The 15871-nt window shown below is 36.2% G+C and overlaps 1 protein-coding gene across 2 annotated transcripts in view; it reads left to right on the forward strand.

Annotated features, from left to right (window-relative positions):
• Positions 1-15871, forward strand: part of LOC140152774 (serine/threonine-protein kinase Nek9-like) — a 231978-nt gene that overhangs the window by 149929 nt on the left and 66178 nt on the right. For both annotated transcript variants that reach the window (XM_072175264.1, XM_072175265.1), the window contains exon 19: positions 11760-11822. In XM_072175264.1, coding sequence (XP_072031365.1) covers positions 11760-11822 — 63 coding nt within the window. The remainder of the gene's footprint in view (positions 1-11759; positions 11823-15871) is intronic.

Raw genomic sequence — 15871 nt, forward strand, 5'->3', positions numbered from 1 at the left:
TTGTCAAGTAGTTAATTGCCAATGCCAAGGACAAGGCATACATTACTGATATTTTGGGTGCTTTTGTCAAGTAAGTTATCGATCCTACACGTAATTGACAGAAAGTGCTTCAAGTAATAGCACTTGATGTCAGTCTCTGTGGTTGTTACTCAGATTGTCACCGGCTGACACTCAAATTATCTCACAAATTATCTTACATTATGTGCCCGGTTATGTGTGGAAATGCATCACATTTTGACAGATGAAATAAGATGCAATGGGCTATTCCATTTGAAAACCATACGCCCCTATGGAAGGCATGACCTTAATCTCCCACACAAGGAGTGTAAATTTCAAATGGAGTCACCCATTCATTTCATTCCATATGAAATTCACACTCCCTGTGTGGAAGATTTAAGATCATGTCTTCCATACAGGGTGTATGAATTATAAATGGAACAGCCCAAATACAAGGTGATATAGACGTAACTTATAAAAAGCACATAATTTGCATATCATGTAGGCATTGTACAATCTTGGCAACTCTGATTAAACCTTTGAATCCAATAGAAATATCCAATAGAAATGCCGAGGGTTAGGTAAGTTTTATCATGTGCCATTGTAGAATTGGCCTTGACTTGCATATTATATATAACACTCCCCTGGGACAACTTTTCATAAGCTAGTCATTGAGGATGTCAATATTGCAGATTTACTGCAGTCAATAAGCAGCTAGCAGTACAATAGATGAAGCCTCCCTATGAATAGAGCATCCAGGGCATTCAAAAAAGTAGATATATAGACAAGAATTTAACCATCTTTTTTCAGCGAGATTCTTTATTATGTGATTGTGTGGCATAAAAATTAATTGGGAAGTTGTTGAGATTAATATTTTTTTATCATGAAGGTTTTCTTACCTGGAGAAGATACCAATTAATCAACATATAGTCTAGAGTATAAGTAACTGATTTTGAGAAGCGAATATTCTGCCCCCAGTGTGTACTATGAAATGCACTGCCGCCAGCAAACGTGATAAAATCCCCCAACTCAAGGTGCTAGCTTTTCATCTGATTGGATTCATGTGCTGTTGTATCATTGTTATACAATGATTAATACTACTCCCTATTCCAGAAAAATACGGCACTCATTTTTTGAAATTAAAACATTATTATCTTGGTATCCCAGATGCAACATGGCTCAATCCTAATCCTTTAGTTTTAATCCTAACTGGGAATAAAAATTACATAGTCAATCAGATTTTGAGAAAAATGGCGGAGCTTTATTTTGCATGACAACTGATAGTTTTAAGTCACATACTTTGATTTTTTCCCTCACAATAAAAGCAAATATCTTTAGTGGATAGCAGTCTGCATACATTGAAACAGATGTTATCTTCAGTAGATAGCAGTCTGCATACCTTGCCACAGATGATATCTTCAGTAGATAGCTGTCTGCATACCTTGAAACAGATCCTATCTTCAGTAGATAGCAGTCTGCATACCTTGAAACAGATGATATCTTCAGTAGATAACAGTCTGCATACATTGAACCAGATGATATCTTCAGTAGATAGCAATCTGCATACCTTGAACCAGATGATATCTTCAGTAGATAGCAGTCTGCATACATTGAACCAGATGTTATCTTCAGTAGATAGCAGTCTGCATACCCTGAAATAGATGTTAGCTTCAGTAGATAGCAGTCTGCATACCTTGACACAGATGATATCTTCAGTAGATAGCAGTCTGCATACATTGAACCAGATGATATCTTCAGTAGATAGCAGTCTACGTACCATGAAATAGATGATATCTTTAGTAGATACCGGTAGCAGTCTGCATACATTGAACCAGATGTTATCTTCAGTAGATAGCAGTCTGCATACCCTGAAATAGATGTTAGCTTCAGTAGATAGCAGTCTGCATACCTTGACACAGATGATATCTTCAGTAGATAGCAGTCTGCATACATTGAACCAGATGATATCTTCAGTAGATAGCAGTCTGCGTACCATGAAATAGATGATATCTTTAGTAGATACCGGTAGCAGTCTGCATACCTTGACACAGATGTTATCTTCGGTAAATAAGTCTGCATACCTTGACACGGATGTTATCTTCAGTAGATAGCAGTCTGCATACATTGAAACAGATGTTATCTTCAGTAAATAGGTCTGCATACCTTGACACAGATGTTATCTTCAGTAAATAAATCTGCATACCTTGACACAGATGTTATCTTCAGTAGATAGCAGTCTGCGTACCATGAAATAGATGATATCTTTATTAGATAGCAGTCTGCAAACCTTGACACAGATGTTATCTTCAGTAAATAAGTCTGCATACCTTGACACAGATGTTATCTTCAGTAGATAGCAGTCTGCGTACCTTGAAGTAGATGCTTTTTCAGTAGATAGGAGTTTGCACATCTGTCTTAAGTAGATGACAGCATGTGTACCTCAAAATAATTGCTATCTTCAGTAGATAGCAAGTTGCAGGCCCTATATCATATAAATGTCTTGTCATTGCTAGTAATTAAGATTGTACTTTTGATTTCTAATATAACTGTAAATTTTGTCATAATGCCTGCCGAAGTTAATAACAGTGTGGAACCTTGACATAGTTAATATATTTAGCTTGTGAGCTGAGTTACGTTATTGTTAGTCAAACCAATCATTGAACAATGAAATGATTAGTTTCTGCTGGTGGGGATAACTGTGTGGGTGTGAGGTTGATGGCTAAAGCTCCAGATTAAGTATTTGTCACTTATTGTCACTTTAAATGAGTGCTGTGTGCATGGCCTTGAAAGTAATTCATTGCAGATTTAACCACGGACATTTTGAAGTCAAACTTAACAAATAAGTTGCAATTTTATGTTGAAATACAACAAATGCTATATTTTGGAAATATCTGTTTTATACATTAGACTGGAGAATCCCGTTTGATTATTGATACAGCACCTGTCAAAAAATAAAAAGATTGATTGATTTTTTGTTTTGTTATGGATTGCTTTTGATAGTAAATTAAATTTTGTTTGGCTTATATAAAGCGAAAATTATTCAGCTTTTGTTACTGCATGAATCAATAAAGTCCTAATTCATGCTCATATAAATTCATAATGCACAACCAGCAAAAAGCACTACGCCCAACTGCGTGTGCGCCATTCTATATCAGTACATGATGTTGTGAGTCTTATTTTTTCACCTTATATAAGCTGAACAAACTTTAAGAACTGTTGTATAACACTTGTTAATTTGAAGAACTTGTTAATAAGTGTTGTGTTGAGCTTTACACAGCTCTTCGCAATTTCACAAGAGGTCAATGTGTAAAGATTGTATAATAAAGACAATCTTAACCACCATGATTAGGAATAAAAGAAAATATCTATAGCTTATGCCTTTTACCATGATTAAGCACAAAGTTTCGTAACTGATCTAACCATCTACAAAGTTAGATGAGAACTAAACACTGTGTGCAAAAGATATTGATAACTGACAGTGTGACAACATGTCAGAGTAAATGACCAGATCCAGGGTATCTACATCACATCATATATATCATGAGACCTTTTGAATTAACTGCTTTAACATAAAAGTTTTGGATATGTCTGTTCTATGTTCAAAAAGTGCTATTCATTAGACCTAAAGAAGATGATCACTGCATACATAATTCAATAATAACTGACAAAAGTCATGTTCAGACAATTGTAGGTAACTTGAAGGTAAGATATTAGTGAGCTACTTTCAAAATTAAGCTTGTAGGTAGTGCTTGGGTACTTGTTAGCTACCTATATGTGTTCCCTGTAACGATTTACCTACAAGATTGCTTGTAGGTAGCATCGTACCTATGACGAGTTTCGCAACTCCTACAATTTCTTCCCAATTCTCTGTAAGGACCAAGTACTTTCAGCTGAGCCCTATACCATATTTTGTTGATCTTTTCAACCAGAATCTCCTATTGGGATTGTTCTTCAGCACTATGAGTGATTTTTTGTAGTCTAGTACAGCTGTTATGATATATTTGTTTTTTGCATATTCATTCTTTGAATTTCATAGATGTTTTAAATTTTATCTTTTTATGTATTTTGGCCAGAGTCAATATTAGTGTGCAATTTTCTGCTTTTCTAAATTTCCTTTTTTTCTAAACTAGTGCACCTGTAGCTTTAATGGCCCTGTAGCTATTGGGGCACCAGCTGCATGATAGAGATACTGCTTGACCGCTGATAACCCTTTTTGACTTTATGACATGTTCCTGACATATTGATGATTCTTTTTACCATTTTTGGTTGTATGGGGTCAAATGTTTTAGAGTATGCCCAATAGGGCTTAAACATGGTAAAAAGAATCATTTCATTGATATATCAGGAACATGTCATAAAGACAGAAAGGGTCATCAGCGGTCAAGCAGTATCTCTATCATGCAGCTGGTGCCCTAATAGCTACAGAGCCATTACAGCTGCAGGTGCACTAGTTAGTATAGATATATTCAATTTTTGATGTCTTTTCATCTTTCGTTAAGTGTGCATCAATCTTTTTTAATGTTCTTAATATGTATGTGCAATTCTGTAATTTGGCTGGTCGGCTACGATATGTGAATAAAATAAAAATAATAACAACAACAACAACAACAACAACAACAATAATAATAATAAAAAACAACCTGTCATTGGTAGTGGTAAAATGTGCTAATGGTAATTACCATGTGTACATGAATCATTGTTAAAAGATTAAAAGCTGTTCAAAGTTGCTTGTTTCATGTAAATTTACCATCAATAGGAAGTTACCATCTAAACATGTCTAAAGTGACAAAATAATAATGCAAATGAGCAGATCCAGGGTATGTGAAAGGCAATGAAGCAAGCTTTGCATCTGACCATCTGATCAGATGCGCTCTTACTGTCAGTTAGTTAATTCAAAGGGTCTTATGGTGCAAAATTAATATGTAAAACTCTTAATCATCTTGTATCATGGCAAGTAACTGTTTGAAATAATCTGCCACATCTCACATGTAACTTCAAGGTCATGGATTGAAATTAAATGAGGAGTACTACGGGAATTATTATTACTTATTATTATTACTTATTATTATTACACAATATTTATAGGGTACTCTACAGAGCACACAGCTCCTTACAAAAGATATGCAGATATGTTCAGGCATTTTTGAATACAGACACAGGTTTTGATTCCTTGATGTCAACAGGAAGATTATTCCAAATATCAAAGGTACTGTCTCCAACTCTGTTTCTAGATCAAGGGACAGCGAGCCTTGTCATCAGAAGAAGAGCGAGTATGTGTCTGGATGCACCAAAAGCAGCATCCTGTACTGACTTTCAATGGGAAATATTTGACCAAAATTGTCAAAATGGTTAAAAAGGCCTATAAAGTAAAAAAAGTTGTAGCAGTCAGCATCCCACAGGGGATGGGCAAGACGGGGCAGCTGTACCCCTTGATCCCCCTGGTTATGCCACTGCAAACCAGTTAAGTGGGTCACCTCTGTTGATAACAGTTTCCAGTGGTGGCAAAGTGAATTTTTATTTGGGGGAGGGGAACAACAGATTTTGCTAAAAATTGTGAGAAGTGACGATGTTATGTGTTTTTACTGGGGTCAACTATTGGGGTAAGAGTTCTGACTTTGGGACTCTCTCCCACTTTACTCCCTCTTTTTCCCTCTGTCTTTCCCTCACTTGTACTCATCCATTATATTTCTCACTCTCATCTCTTCTTTCTGTCCTACTCCTTCCCCTTTATCTTTCCATGTTTATTCTGATCTGCCTTTTCCTCTCTTTTATCATCCTTCCCTTTCCTCTCTTTTATCTTCCTTCCGTTTCCTCTCTTTTATCTTCCTTCTTTTTCCTTTTTTCCCCTCTTTACTTTCCTTACCTTCTGTCTCTCATTTGCTCCTCATTATCATAAACACATTTTATTGAAATGTCAAGTTGATCAAATCCAATTTAGTATTGCTATACACCTTAAGTAATGACCTTGAATGCTACAGCGTTGATCCTTGCTTAACTACATTGGAAATGTAGCAGGTGTATGTAATACCCCAAAATGAGCTATTCTATTTGAAATTCATACACCCCCTATGGAAGACATGATCTTAACCTCCCACACAGGGGTATAGATTTCAAATGGAGTCACCATTTTGGTAACCCGTTTTGAAATTCACACTCCCTGTCTGGAAGATTAAGGTCATGTCTTCCATACCGGGTGTGTGGATTTTAACCGGAATAGCCCAATATTGAAGAAACTCATCAGCATTCATCCTACATCAAGATTAATTTGTCGGATTTGTAACTCAGGAAGTGGTTTCCGTAATCAACATGTCTCTCTATGTCATTAACTACCTGTACATAGTATGTATGTAAGTTAATGACCTCAATATGAATGTTGATCAATGATAACTGATCAAAGCACAGACTTGAGAGTACATTAATGTTTGTCAAAGTGGCTCCTTCAATTACATATCACTGTTTTCATACTGTTCCATATTGGTTGACATTTACAATTAAATGTACTGAAACATGAAAATTTGTAAAAATAAATTGCAAAAAGCAATTTGATTTGGATTTAAGATGGTCAATTTCAATAAATCTCTCTTTTACGATGATTACTTGCTCGCTATTGACCTTCAAAAGACATTAAACCTCTAATCTTTATAAACCTGGAAATTTACTAGCCTGAAACTACATCAGGTGCAAACTGTTGTTATTATTGAAAGTAGTAGTATTCAAGTGTGTATGTACATGATGTATGTATGTTGACTTTCTTGTTTAATATAACATCCATGACGAGCCTAGACTAATAAACCACATTGTATATCCAGGGTTGTATATAAAAACATGGTTATAGCATTTATTCTCTCCTTCCATCTATGTTATGCTTGTGCAAATCATTCTGGTGTATTCTTAGCCAGCCAGCTTTCTTGATCAGAGGGGAGGCAAAAAAATCTTCCTGGTTTTGGTGGTGGAAAGGGTCAAAGATGAAAAAATCCTGATTGAAACATTATATAGTCTTTAAGCTTCCAAAAAAGGGATAAATTTGGACAATGTGTGGAAAAATATTGTATTTCATTTTTACACTATTTTGGCCCATGGCCAGGGTGAATTTTGGTGGGAAAGGGCTCCTTTCCCCTTTTATTTTCCTGATTTGATCTTTCTGGGTGCACTTACATCTTACATTTTACATGGGGGGGGGGGGCATTCTGCCCACCCCCTGGCTATACTGTTTATATTATTCCACAAGGAGCTGTTTATTAAGTTCAAGAAGTATCCAAAGTTGAATTCTGCTGTATCAGAGGGGAGGCAAAAAAATCTTCCTGGTTTTGGTTTTGGGAAGGGTCCTGAGTGAAACATTATAGTCTTTGAGCTTCCAAAAAAGGGATACATTTTTGTATTTTACACTATTTTGGCCCATGGCTAGGGTGAATTTTGGTGGGAAAGGGCTCCTTTCCCCTTTTATTTACCTGATTTTTGGTCTTTCATTTTTTTGTTGGAGGGAACATACCTGGCTATGGTACTGCCTAATATTATTCCACAAGGAGCAGTTTATTAAGTTCAAGAAGTATCCAGAGTTGAAAAAAAATCAAGATTAAAGCAACACTGACTGATTTAACTCTGGTATAAGGTGGAAATCACTAGTTTAACCTGGATTATGCCATCTTATTACCATGCAGATATGAGGTGTTTTGGTTTGCTTTTAAACACAAATGTTTGGTGACAATGACCAATTTTAATGCAGATTTTTGTTGTTGAAAATAACCAGTTTGTGAATTGAATGCAAGAAGATATGGAGTGATTTGTTGTTACTATGCACAGCCTGCATTTTCGTACCACTTTACCATGAACTTGGCTCACACTTGCCTGGTATTGGGAAAGTTCAGTTATTTTAAGATCTTCCTGAGGTCTGTAATACTAAGCTTCTAATGCGAGAGCAAAATATAGTCAATTAAGTGAAGTGGAAGTTGGTGATAACAATAATGTAATGGAAAAATCAGAAATGCTTTATGATCCTCATAAAAGAACAAATCAAAAGTGCAATGTATGATCATACATCATAAAAATGTTCATATGGTTGGACAGATCCATTAACTGTACATAATCAAAGTTATGTATATCCTCTTCTTTAAAAGTGCACTCTCTCTTAAGTTCTTAGTATTTCATAAAGGAAGGTGCTTGTATAACTACTGACAGTATCTTGGAACGCTGCAATCTCTTGGCTCTGATAATCCACTAACAGCTTCCCATTACTTCTCACTCAAAAGGGAAAGATCATGACGATGATAAGAATGTTAATACTATAACCCAAAGATATTTATGCTACAGCATTTTCATCACATTTCCCCCTTTCCTGGCTTACTACAGCTTATATGAGCAAAAAATGACTAACTCGGTGCAAAGTGTCTCCTCTGCTGGGGTTAAAGCATGTAAGGCTCCACATGTGCAATTTATGTGGTTACAAGAAGTTACATTTATTCATAATTCATGTTCAGTGTGGCTTAGCGTGTAAATGCTGATTTTGATTGGTTCCTGTGAGCTTCCGGGTATCTCCTGTGACAAGGTAGTAGTCACTGGTAGTGCATTGCGTCTCAGAATGTGCATATCGAGCAGATGATAACATAGCTGCTGTTAGAGTACGGTGCGAAGAACAATAATATAAATCTCCATAGTGAAGAATTTGTGTTGTTTTTGTATAATGTTGTGCTTGAAAAAATACTAGAATACTACAAATACTAGTCTCTTTGTTCAAAAAACAATAGTAGCAAATATTGCAAATATTGTTGATTAAGGGAAATACTCCCTATTTTCTTAATTAATGTAAAAGAGTTGAAATCCACTCTTTGAAGAGCCATATCAGGGGCACATCTTTTTGGAGTGAAAATTATACTTGTTTAAAATGGCAATAAAAAGATATTCCACACTTTGCATAGTATCTATTGCCTACTCTTGTACTCTTCTAAGAATGATTTTTCAATGCAAAAACACTTGTTCCTTGTATTGCTATTCAAACAAAGATTTTTCAATCTTAGTTTTACATAGGAGAGTCTTGACTCCACAGCACCCCACATCAAATAAAAACATTTTCCCATACCTACAAATTATAATAATGTAAAATATGTGTAATTTTGTTATTCTTTACATGAAACTTATCCATGTGTATTCATTTCTAACATATAATCTTATCAATACAGAATGCATCGGCTACTTGATAGGCTAATTACATTATTTCTACAACCCTGGTCAGTAAATACATTAAAGTTGATGTAATAACAACTGGTAATGCATACTAAAACTTGCCTTGCACATAGCATTGAAGATAAGGCCAATATTGTTACAGCCTTAATTAGTGCGATTCGTTAATGCCCGCGCAAACGGTTAATAATCAGGGTTGCCGTAATTTTTCAACGACGGGGTAAAGGGCACCCAAAAGCCTAATATTTTGACCATTTGCCTCATTCTAAGAAGAAATCGCCTGCATAAAATGTGTGTTAACTTGATTTAATACACAATTGCTTTAATAAAAAAAAAATTGATCAACAAAGTGGCCATAAAACACTAGAAAATGGCAATAATGTCTGTAAAAGTTAACAAAAAGGAGAAATTGCCATTGAAATACATAACCTCGCAATTTTCAGCAACTAGTGGTGAGACTGGTGACTTTTTCTGTAGTGTTACCATCTGTGAAAGTAGCCCATTTGTGCAGATTTTTGGCAACTCTGTTAGTACTAAAAACAGGTGAAAAGAGAGTTGAAATCTAGCAGAATGATCACAAGGGGTGTGATAGGGAATGTGATAATGGATCAGGGCTGTAATAACAGACCACCACTTGAGTGAGGATGCAGCTTGTCGCCAGTCGACCTCTTCCTAAAACGCACACTTTTTATAAGTGAATGTGTCAAAGCAGCCAGAAATGTAGGCCGGGGTTTTGCACTCTAGCGGGCTGTAGGAAATGAAATAGCTATAGGGCACGGATTATTTGCGGCCATTCTACATACACAATGTACTTCAAATCATAAGCTTTTTCCTTTTCCGCAAGTGCTCATTCCTGTCATATCTATTTCTCTGTGCCGCAATTGTTTCGTTTCCAAACTCCTGAGAGGATACTCGAAATGACAAAATTTGAAAGTTAAGACCCGGACTAGATTCAGCATGTTGCATTTATTCTGTCATACCATATGGTATATTGGGTGCTTTATAGCTTCCCGAGGCCCTCCAGGGATTTTGTTATATTGTTATTTTTCATAAGATTATCTTACCCTGTAAGTGGTTTGCTGTTTGCCTTGTATGAAGCAATGTTATATTTTCTCAATCTCTACGGGATAACTAAACATGTTCTACGGCTTCAGCCAACAGTCCTAGTAATATGGGTCAAAAGCGCTAAAAGTGGACTCAAGCAATAGCTTAAATTTCTTTACAAAGATACACTTATTGATTGTAAATGCTATTGACTCATTACAAGTACGGATTAGACCGTGTTACGTGATGGCTAATGCAAAACTTAACCCTTCACCCATTGTTAAAAACCGAACAAAGACCAAGTTACAATTTTCAAAAATTTCATATTTTTTTTATTTTAGCGTCCATATTTGAAATCTGGATGTCATATGCATTCAAATGAGTACAAACATGCCAACATGTAGTATTGGGTCAGTGGTTCATGGGTAACTGGTGTGAGTGTGTGCAGGAGATGTTGACTTATAGCCATTGCTGTAACCAAAGCATTAACAATATAGCAGCACCCACACATAAACAAAGTTTGATTGGTAAAGCCAGCTACTTAGGTTCTTGTGTTTCTCAAGAACCTATCAGGTACTGCAGGAGCACTTGTCCTCTATTTGTTAAAACATGTGGAAATCTTGTAACAAGAATGAATTAATCATGATCGGAATGATTTTGAAGAATTGTAAGAGTAAGATTTGTGCTGGAGATTTTAATGTGTACTTTATTTATAAGAACATATTGGAAGCCAGTCTAAAAGAACACATTGCCTAGTTTGCTCTAATTGGAACAAAATTGATTAATGTTGTACATAAAAGAGTGTTTATTTGTTAATTGTGTCTAAAGGTTAACTAATTAAAATAATAAATTTACTCCTGTCCCCTCTCTATTCTCTGCTGCCCCTTTTTTCCCATCCCCAATCTCCCCATTATTTCTCTCTCACCCTGAGTTCCGTTTGTCTTTGACCTAACTGTCATTCTTTTCCATTCATCTTTCTACTATCCTGTCCTCTCCTCTTCTCAAATTATTTTCCTTCCCTCCTCTCTCCCTTCATCTCCTCTCCTGTTCTCTTTACTCCTCTAAGCCCTTTGGTTATTTCAACACCTCTAATTGACTATATCAGTATCGTTCTTAAGTTTTCTGTGCACAGTGGAAGTAGATGCAGTAAATATCTTTCTTGCTCTATAGTAATGAAACATTCTAGACAATGCAAATCATTCCTTGCTTGGTATATTTTTACACAAATAAACAATTTAAGACTAGTTTTGTTAAAATCAGAACATTTTTCAATTTTTGGCTCATATGAAGCCTAAAATGTAGTATTTAGTGCATCCACTTCCGCTTTACATAACCTCAAATTCTGGTATGATGATAGATGAAGACAATGGACAAATTACTCTGTTTAGTGTTAATGCCAATAGCAGAATCTGGTAATCTATGAAAATTGGTCCGTCTTGATTGATTTTCCTTGTTTCTGAAATTCAATGTGATGTTTCTGGAAACGAGTAGCTAAACAAAAAATATTAACATGCTGTGTTTACTTCTGATTTGTTTCTCCACAGAAAAAGTTTTGAAGTCCAAAGCAATACGATCTCCAAGAGTTGACGGACTATCAACAGGAAAAAGTGAGTATTTTTTTTATATTTCTAGTAGTATTATTTTTTCAAATCTAATAAAATTCTCCTCAAATGTGAAGAAGAGTTTGTGTAGATGCATAAATGTCAATCTGCAACATACTCATATGACATCCTTACTAAGCATTGAATATGCTGAATGAACTGTGTGGCTTTCAAATACTAAATCTTGAGTAGTCAAGAAATATGATTATACCTCAAAGCGGTATAAGATACGATCTTGGATACATACAGGGTTTTTGGTTTTTAAAGAGAGAAAGAAACTCTTGAAATTTACTGTAATTGCAGTATGCAATAAAAAACATGATATAGAAAGAACTCATGATTCAATATCACTACCGAGTGAAGTAAGTGGATTTTTAGAGGAACTTTGAATTAGGAAGATGAGAGAGCTATTTTTTGCAATCAGATACAGAAGAGCTATGATAAGTTTCTATATGCAGATTAGAGAGTAAAACATTCTAGAGAAACTGTAGCGATAGTGAGTTTTTTGATTGGATTTTGTGCAATATGAACCCAGCTTTCCTCGAATGTCCTTAGGGAGGGCTACAAAACTTGCATATGAGGTACTTTCTTGACAATAGCAATCACGATTATAGCAAGTATGCATATTTTAACTTTTTTTTATCTTAAGAAGAAACTTTAGTATGGAAGATTAGATTCTCGTTTTATATTGTTGATGTTAATATGAACCTATGAAGGTTATGTACCTTTAGAACGGATACAAACCTAGAATGCACATAGACCTTACAGTCATGGCAACAATTTCTTGATTAACCATAGGCAGCAGCTTGAAATGTGATCGTTGCATCTGATATGCAATCTGTGTTACTTGCAGCGATGCCATCAGGGTTAAGTGAATGACTTGCTGTAAGCTAACTGCAATATAATGTGTATCTAGCAAGAAAGCTTGAGCTTTAAAAAGTTGCTTTTTATTATGAACTCTGATGAGTTACCTTTTGATGGGTCATAGGTCAACTGATTGAAGGCAAAATATTGATTTTTGAAGAACACTTTCAATGATTTGCATATTTTTGCAATTCTAGCAAGCATTATGACGTTCAATATTCAAGCATGTTGTCGTTTGATGGATATATATGTATGATTGACATGCAATTTTTTTTGGCAAGTTTGATTACTTGTAAGGTGATATACGTATATTTGTTTAAAATATAAATAAGCATTTTATGATATTATAGAAGTGAAAATGCATGAAACCCTTGATATTGGTATCATTGACCTGCAGTTGCAAGCTACAGTAACATTTAAACTGAACATGCTGAAGTCCAATTGGATGCTTATATTGCATCCCTTTGATGAATACATATTTCAGAAAGATATAATAAATTCACCGTATTTGGAGAAGAATTTCATCGGATTTTTGGTGGCATTATGGAGATTATAGTGTAATAGGATTAGAGCTATTAATGGAAATTGATAGAAGTCAAATTTAAATTTAATGACACAGGTTCTGAGCCAACACTGTCTGGTGTCAATGGCTCAGAATAGCCCAACAGTGCCCCCACAAATCAGATATTGGGGCTGATGACATTCAACTGTGTGTTTCTACTGAGGGCCAAATTCCGTGCCGTGCCGTGCCGGGTCATACCGGGTAACAAGCCCAGTAGAAACGATCTGGGTAATCGGTTGCCGTGTCATGCCGGGTCATGTGCTCACCTTTGGTGATCCACCTCTTGAGGTGGATCATGCCGAATCAAAGCGTGTAATCCGCGCGGTAGAAACGAGCCGTGTGATCGGTTGCGGGTCAAGGTCATGCGTGTTGCAAAAATAACGCGATTTATATTCTATACTTGTATAGTCTAGCCTAGGCCTATAATGTAGTAGGTTCCTTCTTTCTGATATTATATACACTGGCATGATGTGTGACTCGCATGAACTTGATGAAGTAAAATGGATATGACTTTACTTAGTCTAGGCCTGCTTCTTTATAATTAATTATCATAATAGCCAATTACTAGATCCACTGGTAAATTAATGCAATTTGTATTTTACGAAAACACTAAATTGTGACTTGTAGGTCATATGCCATGAGCTGCCATGCGTAGACATTTAAATTTAGGATACAACTGTCAAATCTGTTTTCCGTACTTCCGGTTTACAGGAAAAAAATGCCGTGCATCGTGCGAGACACAGCTTTCTGGTCTCAGTAGAAACAAGCTGGGTAACGGTGGCCGGATTATGATCGGTATTTTGTGCCCGGAAAATAGCGGGTCAAAAAGCCGTACGCTCAGTATAAACACGCTGCAAGAGTAAACTGGATGAAAGCTTCCTCTCTCATTAACCCTAACACGTATAAATCTTACAAAATCTTACAAGGAAAACCACTGCGCATGCATGCATTCCATGTGATGCCATTGCGCAATCACCCTAAGTCATTTATGGGCACCTAGACTTCTCCGTAGTCCACTTGCCAATTGTGCACTACTCTGGCTATTACATTTAGCTTAAAACTCTGATTTAATTAATGAGTGCACAATTGATAGATTTTCACAACTGATCTTTTCAGTCACCGTACGCCCTCTGTTTGTTAACTTCCCAAGTGGACTACTGACTTTGCCTTGAGAGTTAGGCCAATTTCTGACCTAACTAAAATTGGTGATGATGTAATGCATCTTTAAAAATGAATCTGGCTTGTGATTGGTCGCCCAGATCTCGTTATTGTTTAAATCCTCCCGACGCGTACTGGTACCATTATAACTATACATGGTACACAACTATCTAGGGAATGCGGCGCTTTTGTGCTGGTGGATGAACGTATGCATCTAGCGCGTATTGTACCACCATGCTTAGTCTTGTGGTTAGATTTTATTGATAAACAAGTATGATTGACAGTGTGTGAGTCCCGGGGTAAAGTTATGCTTAAAAGTGAAAGTCCATAGTCGGTTTTTCGGATAATAAACTGGCAGATTCTAAAATTAGAATTGTTCAGTATTGAAGTGTCATTATAATTATGCCATTATGATATGTTGCATTCAATAATATAAGCCTACGTAGGGCCTATACTTTACTTTTAGTCACAAATATAATTATATAGCCTAAACTTTTTCATAACCATTTTATACTAGTATTTTGATGTAGGCCTACTAAATATCAGTATAATTTCGAGTTCAACTGAATGCGTTCATCATGATTAATAACATTTTTATTTATCAAAAATCGACTATGGCATAGTCTAATGGGCACCAAGTCACTGGCCGGGGAAGCGACTCCCCTGTGGCATGAGGTCAGTGACCATGTGCGTGGCACCCGAGGGGTCCCAGGGTCAATTCCCGGGGGTGCCAAGTGAAATTTTTGTTCATCTTCTCTCCTTTTTCATTCCTTCTCTGCCTTCTGATAGCAAAAAAGCATGTTCCTTGTTAGGGTTAATTAAGACAAATTTTCCATTTTAAGGCCTACATAATAACCCTAACACGTATACGGTAAATCTTACAAGGAAAACCACTGCGCATGCATGCATTCCACGTGATGCCATTGCGCAATCACCCTAAGTCATTTATGGGCACCAAGTCACTGGCCGGGGAAGCGACTCCCCCGTGGCATGAGGTCGGTGATCGTGTGCGTGGCACCTGAGGGCTCCCAGGGTCAATTCCCGGGGATGGCAAGTGAAAACTTTATTCATCTTCTCTCCTTTTTCGTTCCTTCTCTGCCTTCCGATAGCAAAAAAGCATGTTCCTTGTTAGGGTTAAGCAATCAAATATAAGAATCGTAAAACAGGTTTGAAGTATTTTTTGATTTAAGAGAGACAACAAAATGCAATTTATTACATGTCATTTAAAAAAAGAAGCTGTTGATGGTCGTTAAGTGATTACAGACTTTTTCAAAAGCTAAAATATATGCCTATTTGAATACTGATAAACAGTAGCTACTGTATAGGACAATCAGTAAAGGTCTCCCTGATTCATGATGTGTAACTCTACTTTTACCAACTTTAAAATTACAGCCAATCACAAACAGCTGAAGATAACACATCCTACATGCAGCCTACATCTGGGTAATTCCCTTCACATATCCAAGATGCA

Source organism: Amphiura filiformis, chromosome 5 (genome assembly GCF_039555335.1).
Source record: "Amphiura filiformis chromosome 5, Afil_fr2py, whole genome shotgun sequence".
NCBI lineage: Eukaryota > Metazoa > Echinodermata > Ophiuroidea > Amphilepidida > Amphiuridae > Amphiura > Amphiura filiformis.